General features: G+C 35.9%; 1 protein-coding gene across 1 annotated transcript; it reads left to right on the plus strand.

Annotated features, from left to right (window-relative positions):
* On the plus strand, positions 1 to 27,583 carry LOC118262479 (fizzy-related protein homolog; the record flags this gene model as incomplete). The annotated part of the gene is made up of 8 exons (XM_035573877.2): positions 1 to 309; positions 13,304 to 13,537; positions 13,887 to 14,021; positions 17,101 to 17,215; positions 20,060 to 20,181; positions 22,674 to 22,842; positions 23,338 to 23,447; positions 23,575 to 27,583. Coding segments are annotated over 8 exons (1,371 nt in total), but the record flags the coding sequence as incomplete, so codon positions are not given.
* Positions 27,584 to 27,898: the final 315 nt, after the last annotated feature.

Genomic DNA, 27,898 nt, shown 5'->3' on the forward strand with positions numbered 1-27,898 from the left:
CAAGGTGACTCCTTATACTCATGTTATATTTTCCTTGTTACAGCAATACACAGGGGCACAGAAAATCAGCCAACAAAGAAAGCCAGAGGAGATGGCGGCGGCGACAGTGCGACTGGCGCACGAGACCAACATGCTTACAACTGTCTCCTACAAAACGAACTCCTCGGTGCCCAAATAGAAGAAGTTAGAGGACCCTCAGCATCATGTGCCGAAGGGAACAAAGCCAGTTTGGGAACAGCCCAGACTCCAAAGTCGTCGCAGGCGTATCTGCCAGTCTACAGGTTTAATGCGCAGAGTCACAACGCTGTGGTGAGTTGAGCTTTTCTTAGCTAAGCGAATTTTTAAAGCGCTTTATTGTGTAGAGTTTAGAATTCCATTTTGCTGTAAGAGGTATATTATAAGGAATCCTATCTTTCTTTCGATTTAAGGTCTTTTGCAGTCAGTCCAGATTTCCTTCATTGTGCAAATACAGTACTTACACCCACTTTCCAGTAATTGTGTGCCATGTCCTGCCTACAGGCCACAGTCCTTTATGCGATAACGAGATAACAGTCGCCAGCGAGCAAGGCATACAATCTGTCTATGGCAGTAATAGCGCTCGCCTTGTGCCAAATAGAGTGTGTTGACGTATTTTAATACTGATTCTAGTACATTCTGGGCTCGTTCCAATACGCCTAATTCGCCTACACTTGGTTAAAGCAAACTGGCTTTTTCTTTCCAAAGAAGAGATACCATTTTTGAGTTAATTCCTCATGACTACTTACTATTTTGCTATGTGCTCTATTTACTCAGTGATTTTGGCTTGCTGCCAGATAGCATGTGTGTATTGACTTGAATCTATATTTTAAATTTTAATTTAAACCGATTTCGGAATGTCGTCTGATTGTTTCCCCAACACCGTACTTTAAAATGCTATGTTACCTTTTACCACCTTTTTCAAATTCACACCTGGATAATATTTTCTATAGATCAAACAAATATTTGTTCTAGAAAGGTATTCCACCTGCACAGACACCGCAGACGTAAATTGTAATAGCATTGGGATGACCTATTTAAAGGCTAGCGTTCCTCAGAAACACAAAGTAAATATTTAGAAAGGCAACAGTACAATCAGCGTCTCTTGTTCTACTTTCAGGTGTTTCTATACGTATAAGTACTCCATATTCTTTAAATGCTCACAAATAACTTGGATCAATAAAGGGAATCATCATTCAATTACAATTGTTCACAAAACCTTTTCTAAGACGGATCGTTCATTCAGTTTCTCCAAGACGAGTCGTCTTCAAGCTTCGTCTTCAAATTAGTGATTGCTACAATTGTTCGTTGGAGCGTGCACTTTATTTAATGCGTATCGCAACAGGTCTCTTGAGGCGAAAAAATGCACTGTCATCGTGTTTTCCAATGTTTCTAGCTAGTGCAGTTTTAGAGTACCTCTAAAATTAACTTCAAAACTAAAATTACGATATTTACGATAGTCTCCTTCTTTGCTAAAAAAAATGGTAATACATACAATCTTTGTACAGTTTATGGTCTCACGTCAAATGTGTTACTACAGTACAAAAAATGCATGTCTAATACATATTTTATCCCAATGTGTTAAAAGAATGGATATGCGTTATGTCTGCATGTTTCTCTACCTGTGTCTAATTGCATCAAACATCTTCGTGCCAATGTAACGCGTTTTTTTATGAGATGTAAGCGTAATTGGTAATTCGCTTTGTTTTTTTGCAGTTTTTTGGTTATCCTTTGTTTGTCTGGCTACCCATCTAGATATTTCCCAGGCAGAGTTAATCCATGACTAAACAGCGTAGTGAGTCCGTCAAAAAATTACCAATACTTTTGTATCTCGCTATATAAGTGTATAAGTATTCTCTTTATAAAATTAACTTGATTATTGTGTTAAAAAAGAAATGTTTTGAGGTCTGTGAGCCTGAATTTAGCCTTTTATGCCCTGACAATATTTATGGGCGCGTCACAGTGATGTATTTGAACATTCCGTGATTCGATGAGTTATTTAGACGGCGATTGGCGTATTGTCAAAATGCATTTGGTTTATTGCACAATAAATGTGAGTTCTTAATTTGATTTTGTATTTATTGGCCTTTTTTATAGCCATCATTCCGTAAGGTTTTTATGTGATAATGACAAAAAGTTTTATTCTTTTGTATTCTGCTTGATTAATGTTTGATAATAATTCAGAATTATAAAGAATCCATGTTTCTCATTGTTGGTGGCGGAGTCATAACATGTCTTCTAAAGCGATTACAAGTTTTGTGAAGTGCCGAATCTTTGGTTTTGAGCCCACAACACTCGTTACTTGTATCAGATACCAAAATCTCGGAAACCACCCGAAAAAAATATTAATTAAATTGGACATAATTGTTTTGACCCGAACATTTAACCCCTGCCTACACTGAATTTAATTTGCCAATATCAGTCCATAATGGCACGTAAAGTACCCATCTAATGTGTGCCAAACACTGTTGTGACAGTATCCTTGGTCATAAGTATCCATTTTAAGTATAAACCTTATTAAAAGTCGGCGGTCATCGATTTTTATTAGAGGGTTAAGTGTTAGTGACGCTGTATCCCTCCGCGGCCAAACGGAATTCACATCGGTTTACCAAAAAGTACGAATCGATACTTTGATATCGATGCATTTTATTTTTTTATCGATATTTGCTCGAATTCCCATAATATCAATATGGTATACGCACATTAGGGGCCAAAATTAAATTTGATCCGATAAAATGTCGATTCACTTTTTTATTTGACTTCAAAAAGTTCCCACTTTCATTCTGTGTTTCATTTTATTGTAAGTGCATATTGTGAGTCTTGAACTGCAATCGTGCCCGCTTGCTTTGCATATAACTGTAACAACTCAGTAGGATTCCAAACGAACTTTCCTATGAGAATGTATGCAGTTAAAAGGATAAACGTTATTGATGAAGATGGAAGTTTTAAATCGTTCAAAGACCTAGACTAGACTTCCTCGTTCGTAATAACTGTTATACTTTCCTATCTGCTTGGATTTGCTATGCAGGGCTACGGATCAAGTCAATTGATGAGGCGAATCCGGTTGCAAGACGGCTTAGGTACACTTACATGATCGCAGACGGCAAAAGCCCCTTTACTGTTTATTAAGTAATCTGGCGACGGGGCCTGGAAGTAACCAGATCGATTAAATTTTAATAATTGGTTTCTGGCGACTAGGACCATCGTTCCATAAATGATAGCAAAAATCAATTGCACACACCCAAGCGGTACAGTCAGACGAAAAACTGTTTAAAGTAAGTAATCATTAAATAAATATTCTTTGATTCAAAAATATCAAATTATCAGGTACATCAGTGAGACCATTTCATTAATTCATGGTCTAGGTTAGGTTATATTTATTGTCTGGCCACACTTCTTCCTTCCTCTGTTTATTTATCTGATGTAAAAACGGGGAAAATAAAATTCAATTATTATTAATGGGAGAAACTTGGTCAATATGCACACACACTCATTAAACATTAGTATTGACCGGTCATTGATTGATTGACGTCTGATGATGGACCATTGAAAACCAAGTGTCAGAACTCTTCAACACAATATGTCTAAATTATCTTATAATTTATTATTTACTTAAGAGTCTGCGGAGGTGTTAAATTTGTTTTGATAGTACTCACGTTGAATTTATAAGTGTTAGAATGAAATTATTGATGTTTATTACGTTTTGTTAACCTTCAACAATATGAGGAATTGGCTACTGTTTCTACACAATATCCGATTTAGTAATGTACTACAAATCGCTGAGTCGAGGCGGTACGATTGTAACACGACGCCCGTATCGAATGTCACGCCATTCTTGTTAAACGTTAAACATTGTCATGCACAAACGTACATACTCACTTATTTATATGATAATCATATTATAATACGTCGAATATTGTTATTGAATGTGAGCCATCCACAAAAACTAATGTTGCACTTTAACACTATAATCTTTGACTCGACAAGTGTAGTGTCCATGTTTTTGTTACCAGTAATATTAATTAGTTATATTCATCGACACATGAATTCTTTAATGCTGTTTTAGAATCTAACATGCTTACTATATTTATTAAAAATGAAATACGTGGTCAGATCTTAAGATTTTTTGTTTCGCTTAAGAAAACATGATGACTGATGGACAGCTAGCTGATAAATGCAACATCTACTTGTATATTTTTTGCTCGGTTTATCTTAGTAACAGAGAGGCGAAAGTGCCTAATAAAATGTTGGCAGTGCGGGCAAAACTGCGCAAGAGTCTGTCCATACGCTTTATGTGTCAATTATCACAGAATGGACGTTTAGCGTATGAGTGACAACAAGGATATGCTAATCAGCACAGCACCCAACTTTTTGCACATTTTTTTAATTCTCTTTCTACCATGCAAATGTTATTTAGTGACTTTTTTAAATATTTATCCTTCTGCATCGTTTTTTTCCCTCCATTACATTAGCGATACAATGCCATTGTTTTTTTTTGCGTGTGCAACTATTTTTGTTTTTGTCCAATCATTGGTCTGTCTGTCTGTCTGACATCACTCAGTGACAACGACCCAAAATAATAATTTATTGAAATTTTACAGCCAGTCCAGTATTTTAAATTTTTTGAGTGCTAGAAGACGGATTTAGCTATAGTTGTTATTCAGATACATTTTAATAAGGCTCTAAAATATAATTAATGTTTCCTGGACGTCGCATAGTCGTTAGCCATACCGTGATAAGTGATTCAGCATGCATAAAACAGCGTGTTGCATCATTGCATGGTTGAAAAATAAATCCATACACGATAATAATTCTGTTAAGGTAAACGAACAACAATAAAATAAACTGATATTTGAGACCTCCCACAAATACTACAATTACATATCTCTACTCTAATTTAAATTGCCTCTTCGAATTAATTTAATAACACAAAATATTTCATTAATATTGCAATAGGTATTATAATTTAGGAGCAAGCTGTTAAAATTTGTCAAAACAGTCTATTCAAAGCGTAATTTACATAGAAAATAATGACCGCATGTTTACATAAGGTTATTAAAAGCGTCTGTGCAAAAACCAGTATCGCGCTTAAAAACACACGAGCATTCTGTTAAATAAATAATTTCTATTAAGCTATCTTAATCAAACAGTGAAAAAAAAACGTAATCGTGTAAACAGTTTTTATCCTCATGCATTAGTGGCTTGTCAGTTTGTACAGAGTGATGATGGTCATGCACGACCCGCTTGCTGCGTCCGCGCAACCCCGCTGTCAACGAGTCGAATTCAAAAAAAGAAACGTCATAAATACTCTTTGATATCATACCTTAAAGCCAGTAACTTTTAGTGGTAATCGCTCAGATTAATTAATATTCATCATATGATATCGACACCTCTGGAACAATGAGGAATGAATTAGTAAAAATCGGCGTTCTTCAAAACATGCACGTGGGAGCAATTGAATCTCTTTAATCGCCCATCCAGCACAAACGAAAATAATTGTCTATGTTGACCATAGATCACAGAAAAAACACAATAAAACCTCGCATGAATTTCTAAATCTGTCTTGTGGTACCCACCCACTGTATTATCCTTGCATTATGCACTGAATACAAAATATCTATACAAAAAAATGCATTGTTATTTTGATTCAATTCTTGATGCGTCCCCGTATAAATTTTTGCCGCTCTGCACATGTTGGATTTGAGAAAGACGCCGAATAATAAGTACCTAAGCACATAAAAATTCTTGTTTGTCTGTCTTAGCTAATGCTTATTTGCAATTTTGATTGTCTTCACTAGAAATAGTGGGAAAATTTTTGCACCAAGTTTTTTTCTTTTAGCGTTAATGGTGCTAGTACTGGGATTTATTCATTAAATATTAGTCTTTCATATTGCATCTCCTTGTCTTCGACGACTTCAATTAATAAATAATGAATCACGTTGACAACCCATATTCTGAGAGTTAAACCTGGTAAAAATCCGTCGTGGGTAGTATTTTAGTGTATAACATAAAAAATGTCTTCACATTTTGAACGCACACTAGCATCTGGGCTAAAATTTTCACGCCTTGTTATCTCCCCTGAGAAGCTATTTTTTACAACAGATCTAGAAATTTCACACTCATCCATAATATGCAAGATCACGAATGGTATCGCGGCACGCAATATAGGATTCCTGTGACTATCCTGCATCATTGCCAAAGCTTTTAAACTACATTAGAGTGTGTCGTTATTGCGATTCGGTTTATAATTTTATTGCGTCTAATTCCACCATCTTCACTTCCCAGGTGTAACAATTTGTATAGGCTAGAGGCTAGACAATAAAATGCGAAACTGTTAAAATGGCAATCGATTGTTTCTGCAATAATCCTAAATTGATTTGTTTTACGAACACATCAACCTCTACATCTACACTGTCTTAGAATCTGAGAACAAATGTAATTAATTCGTTTATAGTCCGCAACAATAAACAGAGTTGCACTCAGCATTCTATTTAAAAAAAAAAGATGATATCCGTCATTATGTTCATCTCCACTGTTTTACCTGTCGTGCAGTCACGACTTCAGAAAGGTAAACGTTCCTGTTTCTAATCGTGATGATAAATAAAATTTTATTTTAGTGTACCTAATGTTTTCACAAAAAAAAAGTGACTAAAAGCCTTCCATAATGCCTCTGTAGATGTGTTTTATCTACAACACAATTGAATTTTGAACAGGAAAGTATGATTTCGTACTAAACAGAGAATCCATTGTTGTAAATCATCATCAACCTTAGGCACCAGTGACGCACAGTCACCGCAATCATTAAATTATTATATTGTGTTCGTAACGTAGTAACTCACGCTATAACCTTAAAATAACTAATTATTATCAACACGCTAAAGTGTAAAACACAATAATGGTTGTTCAAAATTGTACAATTTTACCCATCATTTGCTGACTCACCTGAACTAAATATACTTAATTAATCCAATTTTATCTAAATTCGCGCGCCTACTTCAATGCCAACTGCAATTATATTGAAAGAATCGACATGTTAGTCGGATCACAGGCGCGTCGGATCGCAAACTCGCATCCCAATCTTAAGCTTTTTGTTACCCAGGCCTTGAGCAGATAGATAAAAGTCTAGACACTTTACAATTTACAGATTTTGCGCTTGTGCATTTCAATGATGCTTGTGATGCTTAAGTTCGTCGATCCGATTGTATCACGACATCTTTTTTTCCGTCATCAAAATGTCCTGGTACATCGTGATCAAAATTTTCAACGCACGAAACTTAGGCAGTATAAGCATGACGTATTTTTGCAGTGATGCAAAAAGTAGACGTCGAAATCTATTTTAGATGCTAATTTTTATTACTTTGACCACAAAATAGAAATGTATTCAATCAGTTCACGCTTAAAAATCAATTCGTCCATCCTTATAAATGAGAAAATGTATCCATCCGAGTGCTGCGTTTGAATTTAAAGAATTAAGCACGGTCACGGAAGCACCTGTACAAAATATGAAACTCGCATAAAGTGAAGTTTCCATTTATAATTCTCTCGTTGCTATTATTTAGTAATAAAAACTAATGTGAAATCAATTAGCCTGAACCTCACGATTGGTGCACGCCAGTAATTATTTAAAGCGCTCAGATACATTAAGAGTTAGTATTTGCAAAGTAATAGTTTAAAATGGTGAGCTATAAAAACGGTTCTAAGTAATACACCACGGGGATTGCGTATTTGCTCATCAAATCGTTATTATAAAGTTTTTTCAACAGAGACACGTCTGATTAGATACAAACTTTGGTCTAGACTTGAGGTCATTGCCAGGGGATGATTAGTAAGTTTTGCTATGCGAGTTGCTATGAATGCATTTTTTTCTTTTAATTTTTTATCCAACTGCATGAAATCGATTTCTTTGTAGTTGTTTTTGGACACACGTCGGTCGGCTGCCGTAGTGTTGTTACAATCTAGATCATGTCTTAGATTGTCCTCCCGAATTGCTGCACAGTCACGTTTCGGGATCATTCATTGTGTGGGTGCTCTAAGCTCTTTTAATTTTCGAGACATCTCGATATGAATTTCTCGTTAATTATATCAGAATTACTTTTTATGATCAAAACGTAGATATAGATACTAGTAACCTTGAATCCGAGTTTGTTGCCGGCACCTACGTGCTCATTTTTTTGTCATCGAGCATTGATACGAAAGCACTGATTGACACTAACAACATGCTAATCATAATGCAGATGTCCAAATAGTTATCTGATACGGGACAAGTTTAGTTACCAAATGCGACAGCACTGGTGACTGACACATTACACGGCGCGAACGATGTATCATGACAATAGAATGTGATGCGGCCATTATTGGCTGGCTAGGTATTGTGTATTATGTACGGTCTGTGCCTAGGTTTGGCCTTTAATGTTAGATATGCCTGTATAGGTGCTGCGTTCATTTGCTGCTATTGTTACTTGAACAGCAACGAGAAAAAATAACATCCATTAGATTAAAGATTAAACTGCAGCTCAATTCAAGAGTTGTAAAACTAACAAAACAATTTAATGTTTTTGGAACAAGTTTTGCATTATTTTAAAAGGACCAGTCTGTGTTGTCTGGCTAATGATACGCACAAGCGGCTCCTGTGCCATCATCAGCCATTGAACCGCTCACCAGAAGTGCCCATCCGTGTTCGCTCAGTGGTTTGTTTACAGAAACAACAAAGTCTACTGGTACCTACGCGAGGGAATTTCGCGTGAGGCCTCTACTTGGCCTTAATTTTTTTCCAAACTACATATTGACATAAGGTCTTGTATAAACAGAGGCTTTTTGCGATCGAGGCCCGGTAGGGTTACTAGTGTTGACAGTGCTAAATCAATCGATCCAACGATGAGTTTCTCAAGCTTCATGGTATCGGGCAGTCGTTTAATGGATCTATTTCTGCCGTCTCTGCGATGTGTTGCAGACAGACCACTATAAGTTTATTACCATCTGGAGATTACATCCTATACATGCATTAACCTGATTGGTTCCTTACTTATAATTTGTTACTAAAATAGAAACGTCTCTGTTCACGGTTAGTTTGTGGGCTTTGAACCTTCGGTGCTACCGTGAAAATGGAAAAGAAATTCTAGTTGGCTGATGTCGTAACCGCACAGTAGCTTTGGCGGGTTTTTGTTAGCATTCCTTGTGCACCTGATTACCTGACTTGAGGTTATGCAATATCTGAATATTATTGTTTTAAATTCCGATCAAAAGGGAAACAATATGACGATTAATATTTTTCTATTGGATAGGTACCTATACCAAAAATATTCAGCCCATTTTTTGGTTGGTTTAGTTAAGCAGGTTAGTACTGTTATTGTGAGTGTTTGTTAATCATTATTCTTATAGTTTTCTTATCTACTGAAAATCTGCACATTAGTCTAGCTCCTGTAGTGGTTCATTTTGTTTTATTGCAATGCGTACGACGTGACCCGCTTACGGAACTGCTACAGGTCACAATTGTACTTCATTTATAGAACCAATCAATCTGCTATCTACGATCTAGTCACTGCTGGATTTCTAGCTTTTTATGCGTCTGATGTCTGAGGTTAATAAACTTGCGTTTCTGATTGCTCATTCATCTTACATCATTGTGGTTTAGGATAGATTGAAATTTTTCATTTACCTGTATGCCCGGCTCCTGTATCATTAGTATCTAATACAATTTAGCTTTGCTCGCCTAGATTAGTGTTCATATCAAGTTTTTTCGGTCTAAGATTGAACGTTGCGCTTTTTGCATTTACAATTCGATTAGATACAACGATGTTGTGTCTTTTATGATCTTCAGCTAGACCAGACAGACGTTCGTTGTGGACAATTGTACAATCCATTGTTACAATGTTTTTGTCTGTTTGCTTTGAATAAGTCAATTGTGGATGAAGGAAGTGAACCATTTGGGTTCACTTGTTGCTTACTACAACGAATCGACTCACGCTACCTAAAATTTTCTCGCCGTTATAATTACTTAACGTTCCTTTAGTTACTGGCCGTTGGTGCGTGAAGGATGTTAAGTACACTTTAAATATTTTTTATATCACATTAAGTAGCCACTTGAGGTGTTGTTGACTTACAAAACATGTAGCTTAGGTAGTTAAATAAACGTCTATTTATTACGGAATGACGTGACCACTAGTATTGCCGACAATTTGGTGGGTGATTGCGTAAAAAATATCAGTAATTCACGTAATCAAAACGGCATTAGTAAAGCCAAAGCGGTTAAAAAACGTTTGCTCTTTGTTGTAATAGTAGATATGTTTAATGTTTCGGTACTTAGTCACGCACTATTTAAGTCGAAGGTAGTAATTGCCGTTACTCGAGCTCTTTATGAAGCTTCCATTAACTCTATCAAAGCACAATTGATTCAAAGAGATTGATCTGTCTGTAAACTTCGATTTTCTCTGTGAGTAATGAAGACATTAATTAATTCAGTTCAATAGGGAGTTGGCTATATGTAATTGTATAACTGGAACCATCTGTGTGTGAGATTGATTCACAGTGCACTACATCTGGTAAATGCGTTAGGTAGCTGATGCGTCGGTAGCGAGGTCGTTGGTACATGATTCCTATCTAACATGCAGTCTAGTCTAGACTAGACTAAACGTGATGTCAACGCAGCTATTCTAAAAATATTCCATCTTTTCCCATGCGAGTCGCATCGTGTATTCCAACTTCAGCATCCTTAAGAACATCACTTGAAATCACAGCTGATACACCTGTATTTTTATTTTTTATGTCGAGCAAACCTGTTGCAACTTGCTGCACAAGATTTACATCTTACATAATACGATTATATGCATCTAATTTGGAACCAAGGTCAATATGTCAATGACCAATTCGGGGCGGGGCATCGATTAAGTCAATATCTCCTTAAGTGGCACTTGCGAATTAATCATCGTGCATGTCTCGATGCACTTTCCATCTTACTACAACTGTTCCGTTAGTATTTTTGATTCATTCATGAATCTGATTCACTGGAAAGATATGTTGTTTTAGCTCTGCTGCTATTCTTGTTCGTACTGCATGTATATCATTGATTGAAAACCAAATTCGGGACGACACGATGCAACGGTGTCGTACGCATTATCTTGTAGTATTACATGTAAATCTTCCCTTTATCAGCGATTTATTGGGTGCGCTTGACTTTAAACATTCATGTTTATTATCCCTGTACGTTTGTACCACCTTATGTTTGTACCACGTTGACGTAGGCGTCACAGTCCAGTTGTGTTTCCATCTGAATTACATTACAGTAAAATGTCCGAAATGGACGCGACATATCCTTTTGTTGTTATTTTCTTTAACTTAAATATGGCTCCGTTTGCGACCGAGAAACTACCAATATCTTCCACCCACACACGGCCAAATTCTATGCTGCAACAATAAAAGGATTATTATCAGCCCCAAAAAATACACATATGGTAATGGCGACCCACGTTATGTCTCAGGAAATTTGAGTCTCTTTATGAAGGTGTTATTCATCTAGATTACTTAGGAGTCCGTAATAAAAGCGGGTTCACGGACACTGAACTGCCGCGAGTTTAACAAAATTCTGCACTTTTTTGCAGTAGAATACTTAGAATTTCACGCTACGTTTGTCGGTGCGAAAATTCACATTAAAAATGTCAACATACTTGATATTTCGGACGGCAATAAACAAAATAAATGCAAGTTTTATATCTTTGTAAATAATTGTTCCTCTCAAACAGACGTTCTTGACGAATTACCGTGTTTGCTACAAGTGTAAGCGTAGACGTGTAGCGATATTAATCTTGTATCGCGCAGACTTCGTTAGACGAATGGTAGCAGTGGCTGATATATCATCAGGTGGTTTTAATTCCGGTCATCAATAAGTGTAATCAAAATGCGCTGTATACGAATTATTCTAATGATTAATTGTAAGCGTGCCGAAAAAAAATCGCTGACAAATCGAGACGCTATCAGACAGATACACGTTAAGTTTATTGCGTTTTTTCAGTGTCTTTTTATTCGCTTGTTTCTGACAAAAGGCTTTGGGTGGGCGAACTTTCAAGGCCTGTTTATGCTTCAGGAGCTCTCAATCTGTTTCCTCGTCAGAGCTTCAACATTTTCTTAAGTTCTAATCCCAATCGGCTCGTTTATCTCAATTTCCAGACGGTCTAAAAGCAGTTTTGCATAAACCAATTTGAATATTTTTGCATTCGCGTCTAAATTTACAGAGACTTTAAAAAAGTCGTAATAAAGTCTAGGTAGGTTTTTTATAGTTAGGTCATAAGCTTTTTTTGCGAGTTTCGTCATGCTTAATTTACAGATCTTTTACCTCTCGTGGCGATTGTTTCGTATGCATGCGTCTTGTATTTTATTATTATTTTTTGTATGTGTAGATTAGGATTCATCAAAATATATTGTTTTGCCACTAGCATGTAGTGTTGAAATTAGCAAATTCAATTTGTCAATAGTTTTTGTATAATCTTCATCGTGTTTAGTATTCGCGTGTTTCTGTTTTATGGCAGTGTGGCTAATGACTGCTGCAACATTTATAACTTTAACACCGTCTAATGTTTTTGTTCGTTTGACAAATATGTTCCTCTTAGTTCTACGGCCGCGTTCAGTTGCCACTTAAAATTATTATTTAACTTGAAATGAGTCGTAATTTTTTTGAGGGTTTGTACAGAAATCTTTATCTATTGTTGCTTGGTAAGATCTGTAATGAGTTTTTTTGTTACTTTTGTAATGAGATTGTCAAGATAGACAGCTTTTCGTAATGGCTGTTTATTGACTACCGTTCATTGTATTAGTGATACCGTCCGAAAAAAACTTTATCTATATTTAGATATTATAACAGAATAAAACTTGTTATTAGAAAACGATTATAATTATAACTACTTTGGTTGTTGCATCTTTTTTGTAAAATTTCCTTAGTTTTTGCTGGTTTTTATGTGTAGCTCTGCGCTTTATTTTTAAGTTTTTAGTAACATCATTCTACATGGTTATGATGGACAGGTTTTGCCACATAGCTCATTTGTCCGCACATTTTAATGTTGCAATTACATGTACCTAAATGTATTTTATTGTTGGTCATTCCCAGAATTGGCCTGTAATGAGTTTTTACGTGTCTTAATGTTTAGAATATTTAAAGTAACTGCTATGAGATGTGGAAACACGTGGAAGATTTTTGTATCTAAGATCAAAATGCAATTATGAAATATGTATTTTTTGTTGGTTGCCATTATGGGAGTTACGTAACTAGAATATTATTACTAATACTTAATATATTTTACAGGAAAACATCGATCCATCACCGTACAGTCTATCTCCAATATCGGCAAAGTCGGAGAAGCTGCTCCGGTCTCCGAGGAAGGCAACGAGGAAGATATCGAGGATCCCGTTCAAGGTGCTGGACGCTCCTGAGTTGCAGGACGACTTCTACCTGAACCTGGTGGACTGGTCTGCGCAGAATGTGCTCAGTGTGGGCCTCGGGAGCTGCGTCTATTTATGGAGCGCTTGTACTAGTCAGGTGAGGACTAAGTTACTATGAATAAACTAGAAACTACTACCTCTGGAATTGATTTTTAAACTTTTTCGATGACTTGGATGTTAAACTGTCTCGTTGGTCGAATTGATGCCTCTTTTTTATGGAACAAGCTGGTAAACGAGCAGACGGATCACCTGATGGTAAGCAATCGCCGCCGCCCATGGACACTTGATACACAAAAGGCGTTACAAGTGCGTTGCCGACATTTTGGAGGTTAGGAATCCAAGTGTTGTTGTGGAATCGGAGATTGGGAAGAGGGGAATTGGACCTCCGGTATAAAATATTTGGGCCATAGTTGCTTGAAATTTAGAACTGTAATATGGTTTGACAGGTGACGCGGCTCTGTGATCTCTCGTCCGAGGGTAACGCCGTGACATCAGTCGCGTGGAGTGAGAGAGGACACTTGGTTGCAGTGGGGACGCAGAAGGGACACATCAGCGTGTGGGATGTTGCTGTTAATAAAGAGGTAAGGACTCTTATAAAATGGTTTAAAAGTAGGACAATTGGAGCGATTCTTGGGTCTGTTGAAATGGTTCATTGATTTGAATATTGTCTTGCGAAATCTGGTGTATTGTGTAAAAGAACGCGAATTTCGAGTGAATAAATGGTGTTGATATGTTTCTGAAGTCAAAATTGAAGACTGGCAATTTTATATAGAATTTGCGGACGGGACTAAATACTTATCTCTTGTTGATTTTGCGCATAATATGTTAGCGGTCAATTAGGACACCGCCTTACTCCTTTCTTAACGCCAAGATAGCGAAACTAAGTCAAGTGGGTGACATGCTAGTCTTTGATACGCTTCTAGGTAAAATATACATCACGTTTAGGTTACCTATACCGAAGTTTTGAGTAATAGTAGCATTGCAATACTAATGTACACAGAGTTATCTCCTCATATTATTATCGTCACAAATTGTCACTAAATCAATATTATATTTCACTTGACTTTTCTTATGACATTGAAGACAGTTGAACACTTACAAATCGAGTAATTTAAGCCTCGTCTCTACTAGGAACATTTATAGAGCGACATGTGTCCCCAAAGACAACGAGCGATGTCGGGCGACATCGGACAACATCGCCGCGACATTGTTGAAACTGTTCCTTGTCGCACAGTCAACAATGTCGCGGCGCGGCGACATCGCACGATGTTTCCCGGGACACATGTCGCTAGACAAATGTTCCTAGTACGAGGGTATAAATATACACATCAGGTAGCGAAACAATAAATCGTATACCATTGAGCTGTTATTATATTTAATTAATAGAATTATGGTCTCTCCAGCTCTATAACTAATCAGCAATCAGTAGCCGACCAGTTAAAACTAGTCCGATAAATTATGCATCCGCAATGTCTAGATGCTAGATACCTAAGCTAGTGATGGACCGATCATCGAATACTTGTTTATTCGATTTAAATATTAGTTTCTATATCCGGCTGATAAGATTACATTATCTATTTTTAGTTTGTTGCACATTAGGTATCAAAAATAGTTTGTTATTGTCAAAGTTTCGTGTATCCAGTGCAAAACGTCAAGGTGTAAATTATTTTTTTGTATAAAACTGCGTACTTCATCCGAATACTCGAATAGAAAAATTGTATCGAATAAAGTATGATTCGGTTCTCAGCACAACACTAGCGAACTCGCGGATGCATAAGTTTTATTAGAATATTGCCTACGCTCCAGGCGTAATTTAATATCTAGATTTATTTCTAGAATATTATACTTGTGATCTAGCAATTTTCTAGCTACAGTCGTTTGTGGTTTAAATATAAAGCTGGTTATAGGTCTTCAACGTAGACTATGTTCGTTCATCTGTCACTGTCTCTATTGTCATAGATTTATTATACTTTGTTCTTGAGGAGTAACGTCACTTCTAATGTGTAGTATTTTGTAATGAGATAATCTTTCGGTCGGTGACATTTTGTTTATTGTAATGAGATGAGGGAACACTAACTTTTAGTTTATATAGAGCTTTATACATGGTTTATAGACATTTGTAATGAATAGACCTATACATAATAGATTTAAAAGTTTACACTGATTTTTTTCTTGGTCATCAAATTCTTCTATCAATCGGTAAAATTGATCTAGTATACGTGACGTGTTTACGCTGAACTGTTTAGTCTTCGCCTTAAGAATAATATATAAGTAACTAGCTTTCCGCCCGCGGCTTCGCCCACGTGTAATTCGGTTATATATAGCGTTTTTTAATGATCTCGACAGGGTTTTTTCTTCCACCTTCCGGTAGAGTATACTTTCAAGTTGGTCCCGTTGTTACCTAGTCAGGATCTGATGATGGTATTCCAGGGAAATCAAGGGCAAACCTCAAATTTACAGGCAATTACGTTTTTGACAATTTCATAGATCTGTTTAAGTATTTGCGTCTGATAGTCATCATCCCATGTGAATGAGCTGATGATGGAAGGTACAACTCCTCAACGGTTAGGAGTTGAAAGAAAATTCTTACGAAGTTATACGTACATGTGAGGCTATTAGGTTGACCTGATAATAAAAAGTAAATCTCATTAACGTTAAGAATTTAGGTGAAAATGGATGCGGACAAATTTCGTCTCTTCACTTGTTTCCTTTTAGCTGTTTGTATGGGTAGTGTTAACACAAAATAGGGATTTAAAGGCGTGATGTTATTAATGTTATGCATGTATGTACATAATTATGTATGTTATTATGTATGTTAAAGAGACGACTGAAAGTTGTCATACAAAGTCTTTTTTTTTTAAGGATGGGAAATCATCAAATGACCTCTCCCGCTCTGGGTGGAACGGAAGGGAGTGTCAGACTTTTACTGACTAAAACCCACCTCGTTCCTTCAGTTGCACTTTGCGTTCCGGGGCCACGGTATCTCGTTAGAACTTTCCCGCAGCCCCGGCTCAGTTTATCTCGTTTCCCCCCCTTGGGGGTTGACATTTCAAAAATCCCTTCTTAGTGCTCACTTATGTTACTAAAGGAACCTCTGTTCAAAATCTCAGACTCCTATACCGAGCGGTTTCGGCTGTGCGTTAATAAATCAGTCACCCAATCGCACCCCCTAAATCACGATTGGAGGGTAGTTTGAAAAAACTTATAATGTCAAACATATTTACTTGCCTATGTACGTGTTCATGCCAAGTTTCAAGTTTATAAACCCAAGGAATAAGATTTTTCATAGAAACGTTTTTACCCCTTTTCCCCCCTTGGGGGTTGAATTTCCAAAAATCCTTTCTTAGTGCTCCCCTACATATCCCAAGGAACCTACATTCCAAATTTCAGCTGTCTACGACCAGTAGTTTTGACTGTGGGTTGTCTGTCAGTCAGTCAATCAGTCAGTCATTCAGTCAGTCAGTCACTCAGTAACGGAAGAGTTTTATATATATAGATTTTCTGAGTTCTCACTTTCTTACAAAATCCTCTGGTAGCTATATTCTCACTCTTGACAGTCGGCATGAGGATAGAGTCTAGAGAAAGTATAAACAAAGTATAGGTAATTGTTAAAGTCTATACAGTAATAAAATTAAGATATAATTTGTGGTTCCTCCCCAGGTGACAAAACTTCAAGGGCATATTGCTCGAGTGGGCGCTCTGGCGTGGAACGGAGACATCCTCAGCTCCGGGTCCAGGGACAGGCATATACGGCAGAGAGATACAAGGACACCACGTGAGTACCTACTACCTATATATTTACTAAACAATAATGCATAAAGTTTTATATACTGTTTTTTCACTCATGAGCTCTAAGTCAGGCAAGGCATTTGAAAGAAAAGAAGAAAGAAAAACAGTTTATTTGCACCATTAATGTTTGGCACTAAATCTAATGGAATCTAGAATTATAATTCCATTAGATTTAGTGCCAGTGGTTTATAAACACCGCTCATCTTCGCAAAGCTTACGAAAATGGGTGTTACATAATATTTGGTATGCCGAAAACAGTAAAAACTGTACAAATTTTCATTGTGATCACACGTTATTCTTTAATGAACTGTGTTTCACTAAATCTAATTGTAGAAACGTAACCCTCCCTATATGTTATTCAAATCCATATAGTCTACTTGCAAAGGTTCAAAGACGGACAGTTCAGACAAAGGGTTAGTTCTCTCCTAAGCAGGCACTCGCTCGGTTACTTGCCCGCCATTAGAACAGCGGATTTCAAAGTTTTTGTGAATTACTCTGCAATTTCCATAACACCCATAAAGTGCAAGTTATTAAGTTTTTTTCGAAACTGGGATTCCCGCACAATTTAATATATCCACTACTAGATCTTTCCTCTATTATAGGTTGTGGATGAGTTTAAAAAAATATCTACCTGTCCACAAAAACAAGTAGGTACATCTGTTTTTTCCGAGTCTTAATTCTCGACACGTAATACAGTAGCCGACCACTGAATTATGGTGCGAAAAACACGTTGTTTTATTAAATACATTGTACGAAAACTAGTTCTTATACAATTTATTGCGAGCCATTTCAAATATTTTCGAGCTCAATTTATGTAAAAATGTAGCTTACAAAATTCGAATTGGACATTATGCATTTAAGCTGAATGATAAATGGTATTTATTCAGATAAAATAGACGTTTTACACGACAATATTTTACATAAAGATTTAGTTAAATTATCACAAGAAACTTCAGAGTAATAACTCATTACGGTACAAGTTACTGAAGTATTTTTTAATGTCGACATTTTCTCGGTAATTATGAATTTACTGGACTGTAGAAGAATGTGGTTTATTCACAATTAGCTCCAAGTTTGAGTATCATTTACTGAAGCACCGTTGCATCTCAAAGGCAAGCGCACGACTTTGCAAGTTCAATGACAATGCAATTATGCCAGTGCAGTGTTATACTTAGTACTCTCTACTCTGTCGGTACTTTGTTATCCATACTATTGTATTTTTGAACGCGCTTATCTCCGGAACTGCTAGTCCGATTGCAATAATTCTTTTTGTTCTGGATAGAGCGTTAATCGAGGAAAGCTGTAGTCTATAAAATGTCACGGTATGACCAATAGCAGCGGGTGAAACTGTGTGAGAGTAGCTATATACAAAATTATTTTGTTTGCATTGAAATGACTCCCACAATATAGAGAGGCTTAATTTTCAGGGGTAACAGGCTTTTCATCCCTAAATATATATACTCCATTATTCCTATAGGATCAGGACAATACAGTCTTTTTTTTGTTACTGAAAATATAAGCACACGTGCCTTCGTAGAATATTATCGTTTACTTAACATTTCGAAAAACTAAATTGAATTGAATTTTCTGGAATTATTATGTTCCAAAGTTTTATGAATATCTTTGTGTTAAGAACTTTGCAATGTATGGACTTACATTTTACAGCAGAGTACCTACAGATGCATTCAGATAACTCCCGCAACGATGTTGTTGGTAAACGTGCACTTAGCTCTAATGGCCGGTTTTATTACTCATGTCATTCTTGCGTTATGCACTTTTATCATTGATGTTTTTTATTATTTTCCTCGCTGACCGCATCATGGTATGATTTTGAGATTGTCCATTTATGATGAAAATCTTAAGGTAGCTTCGTTGTGGTATTTTAGTTTAATTATAAGTCCCAAGCAGTTCTAATTGCTGCGGACTACCTGGCGGGTTTACCGGGGCTCCGGATCGAAAAGCAGTAGTAGGGACGGGGTGGTTTTTAGTCAGTAAGAGTCTGTCACTCCCTCTTGCCTCGCCTAAGGCGGGAGAAGTCATTGGATGATTTTTCCCATTTAAAAAAGCAGTTCTAATTGCAATTTAAGCATTCGAGTAACATTTTCAAATTGTCTCCAATAAGCCACAGTTTACCACGATGCTAGGCTAACTATAATATGATACCTACAGTTACCTCAACAGTTACGGTGCATCGAGATAACAGGTCTCTACCGTGTAGCACAGCAAGCTACTCCATTCCCAACTTTATCCCCTAAACATTAAGGCTGAAACTCAATTGAAAGTAATCGATAAATCAGGGTAGTTTGACGTGCTTGCGTCTGTGTTCTTGTTAGTAAATACATGCGCCGGGGCACGTTTAGGAAGATCCATTACACCGTGTCCGTGGCACAGACTCGTTATGCTAACAGGATTGTATGAGTAGCTTTAAATAACATTATAGGGTCAATGTAGGCGTAGATTTTCTTACGTAACTAGCTTGGGTTCAGATTTTTTTAATAGGAGCTAAGTTATTTAGTTTTGAAGGCTTTAGCTGGCTTCTTGGCTGGATATCCTATTTGTAATAATTATACATGTTTAGTTAAATCGATGTTTCCGATGACATCTACTACCGTTGATGGAAGAATGAATAGCTTATGATTATTCGTGACATGATTATGATACTAAACATATTACAATGACCGTTGGTATTGTACATATAGTACAATATTCATTACACGTAATGTGGTTTAACATCGTCACCGTTTTTCCAACTTATATCTTTGACGTCATACAACAAGTTCATTAACCAAAATGACTCATAAAATTAAAATTTTATTCCTTTTTTTTACAGCGGTGCAAGCAAACCGTATCCTGCAGGGCCATAGACAAGAGGTTTGCGGTCTAAAATGGTCACCAGACGGCCAATCATTAGCTTCCGGGGGCAACGACAACAAACTTTTCGTCTGGTCTATGGTAAGTCCAGCAAAAAGTATTATAATACGGATATAGTCCATTATGTTCAGTTTAATGAAAGGATGTGTGCAAAAAATATAATCTGCATTTATTTTACGAGTGTTAGATATAAAAATGCAATTTAAGTGTGTCCATTTTAATTGCCTTGTTAGATTTGCATATGGAATTGGTTTTGTATTAATTTGTAACATTTTATTGTTATAAATGTCACCAATTTTCTGGCCATTAACGTTAATTATTAGCTATTAATTCTCTAAAACAAATGTTAATTAAGAAAACCACTAATGGTTAGTCTTGGCCAGCTGTCGGGTAGTAGGTAAATGGCGCGTTCCCATTGTTATCACGACGGAAATAATTAATAATATTCATAAAACTATTACGTTATAGGGCGGTCAATTTTGCGTGTTACCGCAGTTCTTATCGGAACTAATCATTCCCACGAGCATATACCTATACGGTTTACTATTAAGCTATGGAACTATGTAGTGGTTTAACTACTTATGAGTAATACATAAGGTGGATAAAAGACTAGGTTTAATGTAAATGAAAAGGACTACTTTCTCAACTCAATATCACATTAAACGCTCTTTATACAAGCAATGTAATATTATGGTGAATCTTTTGAGTTAGTACTAAATATGTAGTCCTATGAGTACACATTCTAATAATAATTGATATTACTCAAGAACATAAAGGACATCAACCACTTTGTATGGCGTTTGGGCTTGAACATGAACATGAAAATATTGTACTATTTTTTACTTTATTGAGCGGCTTACAGTCCAAAGAAAACGTATAGATAAGAAACTTTGTATCAAATTAATAATTAAACATAATATATGAAAAAACTTCAACACTTTAAAATAAATCGTTTATTTGTGAAACTATTCATTTTCATAATGTTAACAAAACATTTTCTAGAAACTGAGCTGGTGGAGTTACAGTCATGCCTTGCCCAACTTAAATACCTTGTCACAGACATGATATGAGCGCAGCAACCACTTACACTTACTTACTTAATGACTTACCACTTGTGGTGCGATCCATTGCAGTATAACTCGCTGCACTTCCACAAGATTAACATTGTGTCTTCTCCTGTGAGTGATTTCAGCTCCACAATTGACACAATATACAAGATAGATAGATTGATTGATTGTATAGATTAAATAGGCAAAATCGGAAAGTCCAAGTTTACGGGGTCGTCGTCATGTAAAGCGGCTTCGTTGCCAGGGTTAACGTTTGAGCAGATACTGAGTCTAAGAGTGAGCCGGGGTCATCGGATAGAAAATCACCAGAATCCATTTTGAATAGACGACTGTGTCGTCAAAAATAGCCAAAATCAAAATAATATTCGCTATATATGGTAATACGAAAAAGAACTGTCACAAAACTGTTGTCAGTGTCACCAATAATAACAATAATCAATTACAAAACTGTTTTTATTCTTATTTAATATTATTTATATTTACACTCCCGAATAGAAATCAAAATTCATTAAATATTATTATTAAATTATTTGTGAACTTCTTTTTTCTCAATACAGCTGTTCAAAACTCTAGCCCATTTTGGTTGATGTCCTTTATTTAGTCCTTTTCGGGAATGGGACATTTTGTTTTTTCCTGTCTTAGTTACCGATATCGGATATTTACGTGGCAACCGCAATTATGGCCATCTAAGTCAAAATTAAAATAGCGTTTGCAAGGTAGCCACCTAGTACTAATTCATATAATTAAAGGTACCTTCAACGGTGTAACAATTGTAGACCTTGTTACATAGGAGTTAAAGTTGTAAATTTTGTGTTAAATAAACTACTCGTTTGTTTCAATTACGCTCAATGGTGGTTTGACCTACATAGGATGTTATTTGTGCATTTTGTAGCAATTCAGTTAGTAGAAAATAGCATTTCAAAGACTAAAATACAGTTAGGTAGACGCTTTTTATTTAAATCAATGTCTTTTCAAAGTCAAAGTCAAGATTATTTATTTCAAATAGACCGGGAAGGCACTTTTGAACGTCAAAGCAAATATTACAATATTAAAATAAAATGTTTGTCGGTCAGTCCACTAGTGAAGCTATTTAATTTCTTTTATATTTACACCTATTCCTATACTAAACAAGTTAGTGTAGATCAAAATTCTAAACTAAACTCATGGTCATGTGTATCCGTCTTAAGTCGTTAAAATATCTTAATTAAGTATATTAAATATTTCTCTAAATCGTCTCAATTTAACTATCTAAATCAGATTACGAATTATTATACAAGTACTATTAGAAACTCCTTCTTTTCTATACTAACCAACTGACTTACCCCTCTACCTCTCCTTTTTTTTTTGACTGGGGGAAAATCATCCAATGACTCTGCCTTGGGCGAAGCGAGAGGGAGTGTCAGACTCTTACTGATTAAAAACCACTCCACCTGTGGTGGTCTGATGGCTCTTTGAGGGGCGCGCGGAACTGATATACTTCTACTAAATATCTATCTTTCGTTCCAGCACTCCACGTCCCCGGTACAGACGTACTCGGCGCACGTGGCGGCGGTGAAGGCCATCGCCTGGTCCCCCCACCAGCACGGGCTGCTCGCGTCCGGCGGCGGCACCGCAGACCGATGCATTCGGTTCTGGAACACGCTCACCTCGCAGCCCATGCAGTGTGTCGATACAGGTATGTAGAATGTACTTTATTTTCAATGGGAATGGGTTTAACCGCCCAGTTGAATATCAATAACAAAAAATATATCTACTATATAAGGAGGAGCAATCGTGTGAATTGAACGACAAAATCATGCATGTTTGCTGTCGCAGCAATACGACATGAACGGCTGGGACACGGAAATATAGGCGGTAGGCGATTAAAGGGTTAAAATTAATTGGGTTTTTGTATTGTATATTTTCGAATTTTGGAAATGTTCATGCTTATTCTCAACATTTTACTACGGGGACGTCTGATTAGTTTCGTACCTAACTGGGGCCCTTAGGAATCGCATGACGTATTTATTTAAACTTTTTTACCTTGCTAAGCTCAATGTTCAGTGCAGTCAATTAGACTGATTAAATATTGATTTTAAAGGTCTTAATACAGAACACTAATTAGGTACAATTCTCAATGTCTACTAAGATAGTCAAGATACTGTTATTTAACAACTGTGTACAATTCCAGGATCCCAAGTATGCAACCTGGCGTGGTCGAAACACTCCAGTGAGCTGGTGTCCACGCACGGCTACTCTCAGAACCAGATATTAGTATGGAAGTATCCGTCGCTGACGCAGGTATGTAATGCCCTAATATGTCATCTATTTCAAAATATGTTTCTTTAATGTCCTTTCTCAAACTATTTGTCTATTTTATCTTAGTCTGTTGTTCTTTGTCCTAAGTTACACGTTTCTTCGTCCCCAGGTGGCGAAACTAACAGGTCACTCATACCGCGTCCTGTACCTAGCACTATCCCCCGACGGCGAGGCGATCGTCACCGGCGCCGGCGACGAGACGCTCCGGTTTTGGAACGTTTTCTCCAAGACCCCCTCACACAAGGAGAACAAGAGCGTTCTCAACCTATACACAGCACTTAGATAAACATATACCTAGATATATAGACCTTTTGTATATACTAGATTTATTTATTTTTAGCTATTTAACCTTACGTTTCGAAGGATTTTTTCGGTGTTCTAATAAGCTGGACTGTTCTACAGTTTGTAACCCGTGTTTGGTTTTGGTGGTTTGTTTGTGTTTATATTGAAAATATATTTTATTTTATAGCAACACTGGGTTAAAGATGGCGGTATAAACAGTATTGCCATCTCTCACCCAAATATTTGGTGATTCGCTTCAAATTAACCACCATGCCGTACCAAATCGTTATTTTATACATAATGTACACTAGTTTGTGTATAGATTATATATATACATATGCTGTAAGTATGTATATTTGTTTAGATTGAGTTGTACATAGACATCTGTACAGTTACTGTGGTGACTATTTACGGTTCTTTGATAGAATTGTGTTGTTGCTTGTGTTATTATGTTTCTATGTATTTACTTAGATAATAGTGCAGGTTAAAGACGAACTCAGCAATAAAGCATTTGCTATCATTTAACAAAAAGCAATGAAGTCTGATAGGTGTTACTTAGACAGTAGTTATGATCGTTCAATGTCAAACATACATAAGAATGAAATATTGCTATCATTGAAATATGCCAAACACTTACTCAGTGTCACATTTCATTCGATTTAGTATCCAATGCTAATACGAATAAAGCATATTTTTATATGTCCCGTGAATAAGGTGGTAAACTATACTGCTGGACAGATCGACTTTGTCTTTAGTCTGCACTTGTATATTATAAAACTAGGCGATAGAGGGACTGAACTAGAAATATGTATTAAAAATATACTATGTATCTAGATGATGCTGATACGAGCGGTTAGTATTGAAATCAGCAGTTAAAACTGTTGAAATGACTTTGCTACCTTTGGTCAAAATTGGCCGCTTTGGCAGTGAAAGTGTTAAAAAGATTGAGTCAATTCCATATACAACTTGAGACGCATTGTATCGGTGTTTTTCTTGTTGATCTACATTGTAGATCTTAGGTTACTGGATTTCTAGTGGTTTCGTCTTAGGAAATATGTACCGTAAAACGGGGTGAATAGATACAGAAGAATAAAAGGGTGAATAAATGCTATGTTCTAACATGACTCACCCCCTTTCTTGTGTCTATTCACCCCGTTTTACCGTTAGTATGATTTGCATAAGAGCTGCCTGCTTTATTTGAGCAATGCGAAATGCATTATGACAATTTATTTCAAGGTCTTATACCCTAATCTCTAGGTTCAAATTACAACAGTTCCTTCCCTCTATCGTCTGAGTAAATTTTGACAAAACCCGTATACAGATAATGAAATAAATGAAACTTTATTTGTACTTTATATATATAAACATTTTGAAAATTCTGTCGATTTGGTATTGTATTGTTTCGTGTTACTAATCAACAATATTTTTCTGTTCCAGCTACTTATTTAGTTTCGATTCTTACCAATTGAGAGTAGGGTATTAACTTTAGGTAATATTATTATTATTATCATTCTCTCAAATGCTTTATAGTCGAAATTTGTTCCAGTCAGTCGAGGAGATGTTTAGAACGAGATAATACGGACTTTAATACGTCAAGCACGTCAAAAACAACTTTGTTGTAAAGTAACAAGGTTGAAAGTCGTTATAGATAGATAATTTGACGTAGCTTGATGTGCTAGAGTCTGTATAAGCAGTTTATTTACAGCTAAATTTCTATTATTACTGTAGTCTTACCGCCGCACTCAGAATCATTTAATGATTACTTAACCCAGTCCTTAGCAATTGGTCTTAGAACAAAATCCTTACTAAGGAAGAGTCCTAAGTAATCATTAAATGTCTCTGAGTGCGCAAGTTAATGTATATTGTGGATTCGCATTTATTAAATGTAAATTGTAAGTTTATAAAGAAACAATTGGAGGTGCCTCCGTAATGATCTCATTAACAACCCTACGATCTTAATATATGGCAACACTTTTTTATATGTAAACTTTTTCTTCTTAATTTTATTTATTGTTTTCGTCTTCTGAATAGTTTATTTTGTATTTTATTGTTATTTGTGGTGTTGTGGGTTGCCAGTTGTTGTTTTTATTAAACACTGGCAACACGTTTGCTTTAAAAGGTAATGTTGTATGTTTTTATATCGTACCATTATTTGTTTTTAGTGAAATGGTATTCTGAAGTAAATTTTACTTAATGCCTCCTACAGAGGGCTTAGTACGAGTTTATTTTACGTTGAACGAACGATTGGTATGGTTGATTCGTGCTGGCCAATCAAAGCTCCGAAACGCTCTCATTTCGTTTCCATTCAACGTAAAGCAAACTCATACTAAGGCTACAGAATATAGTGCATATATTAGTATAAAGGAGCTTATTATGGAGGTAATAAGGTACAGTTTACTTTGACACGACAGGTAACAATATGTTTCCGAGGCGCCTCTAGTTCCTTATGTATGTCCTACTAGATGTTATGTTGTAAGTTAGAATTTGACGCGTGCAATGTAGTTATTAATAAAAAATTGTATTGTGTATATATTTGTCGACTAAGATTATATTGTATCAATTGCAGTGTTCTAGGAAGGCGATTCTAAAATGATGTCTGTTTAAAAAGTCTTCAATTCTTAGTCGGGTAAAGTGTTATTGAGTTTTTCGATTGTTGAGATTCTCAGTAATAGTTAGACGTCTGGAATTATGCTCGTTGTACGGTAAAAGGCTCAGTTCTTTTACTTATAATTGTATGTATTAAATTAATACTTTTATCTAGTTGTGTATACAAGTTAATGATGTCATTCTCAAGTAGCTTTTTAGTTATGAATTTCTATTTCAGTAGTACTTACCCTTTATTACATTAAAATAACCATATATAATTATCTTGAACCAATAGTTAACCTCTGTCCATTTTAAAGTTCTCTACAATATCATTTAGTCTTGCCTTCATAGAATACTGCTTTTAAATGAATTATGTTCCAAAAAGGATACGGAACCAAATATTGTATTTCTTTTTGTTCCAACAGATGATTGCTCGGTGTGTTATTAAAATCAATATGTGATTGTGTGAATCAATGTCTAATCCTACGAGATGTATTTCTGTTCAATTGTGTTCTGTTTGTAAAATTTGATAGTTTATAACGTCATATTATATGGATGGGGGCTGTAACAACGTTTTTGCGTTCCCTAGGTGGCGTTAGTGTAGTTTTAAGTCCTGTTAGTCCAAACACTGAATTAAAAGTGGAAGGATTTTGAGTTTGATACTGGCACTTAGTCTGTTTGTCAAAAGGACTCTTCACTAAGCTTCTTGGTGGAATAATCAAGTGTTTGTAAACCCCTAAAATTGCTCCAAAATGGCGGCTTTCCATTTAATATGATGTTAAATTCTAACAAATTCATTAATGTAATAGTTTAAGAGACAACAACGTTAGGACATATCAATTTAAATAGTTAACAGGACATTCCTTATAACAAAGCTTTTCAATAATATTCACTAAAGTAAATATAATAATTCTTAATATACTAAATGTACGATAATTATGACTTTAACGTTCTTATCTCTCGGACTAATCAAAATACATATTATTAATCTCAAAAATACACATTCTAAGATATAAACAATGTATATTGTCTTCATAAAGAATATAATTCCAGTACATTATATGTTAAATTGTTAGTTTAAAATATCATATAATATAATAAAAGTAGTATCGTAAGAATCTAGCCGACTACTATTTATAGAGAAGAGTTATTATTTATATAAAATAGAGTGAAATAATATATTAAACTTGTATAGACTGAAAACATTTTTAATATGTATTTTAGAATTAAATGTTTGATTGTGTGCTGTATTTTGTGGTTTTATTTCTTTCATTTGCCCAGAATCAGCGTATTACTTTCTCATTGGAAGATTGGTTGAGTTTGCATGGAGTAACTGGTATTTATAATTTGAGACATACTAAATTAATTATTATGTTATCGGCTTAGTGGCAGCGCGACAATCGCCGCGTCGTGTGTCGCGGTATGCTGTTCATGAATATGAGCCTCTAGCATGGCTTGAAACTAGTCGAGTTCCTCGTCAAACAGCTATTTAAATTCTTGTTTTAACTTTTTTTTATATATTTGTAGCCTCTTGTCTGTGCTAAATAAACGTATTTTCTTTCTTT

Source organism: Spodoptera frugiperda, chromosome 12 (assembly GCF_023101765.2).
Source record: "Spodoptera frugiperda isolate SF20-4 chromosome 12, AGI-APGP_CSIRO_Sfru_2.0, whole genome shotgun sequence".
Classification (NCBI taxonomy): domain Eukaryota; kingdom Metazoa; phylum Arthropoda; class Insecta; order Lepidoptera; family Noctuidae; genus Spodoptera; species Spodoptera frugiperda.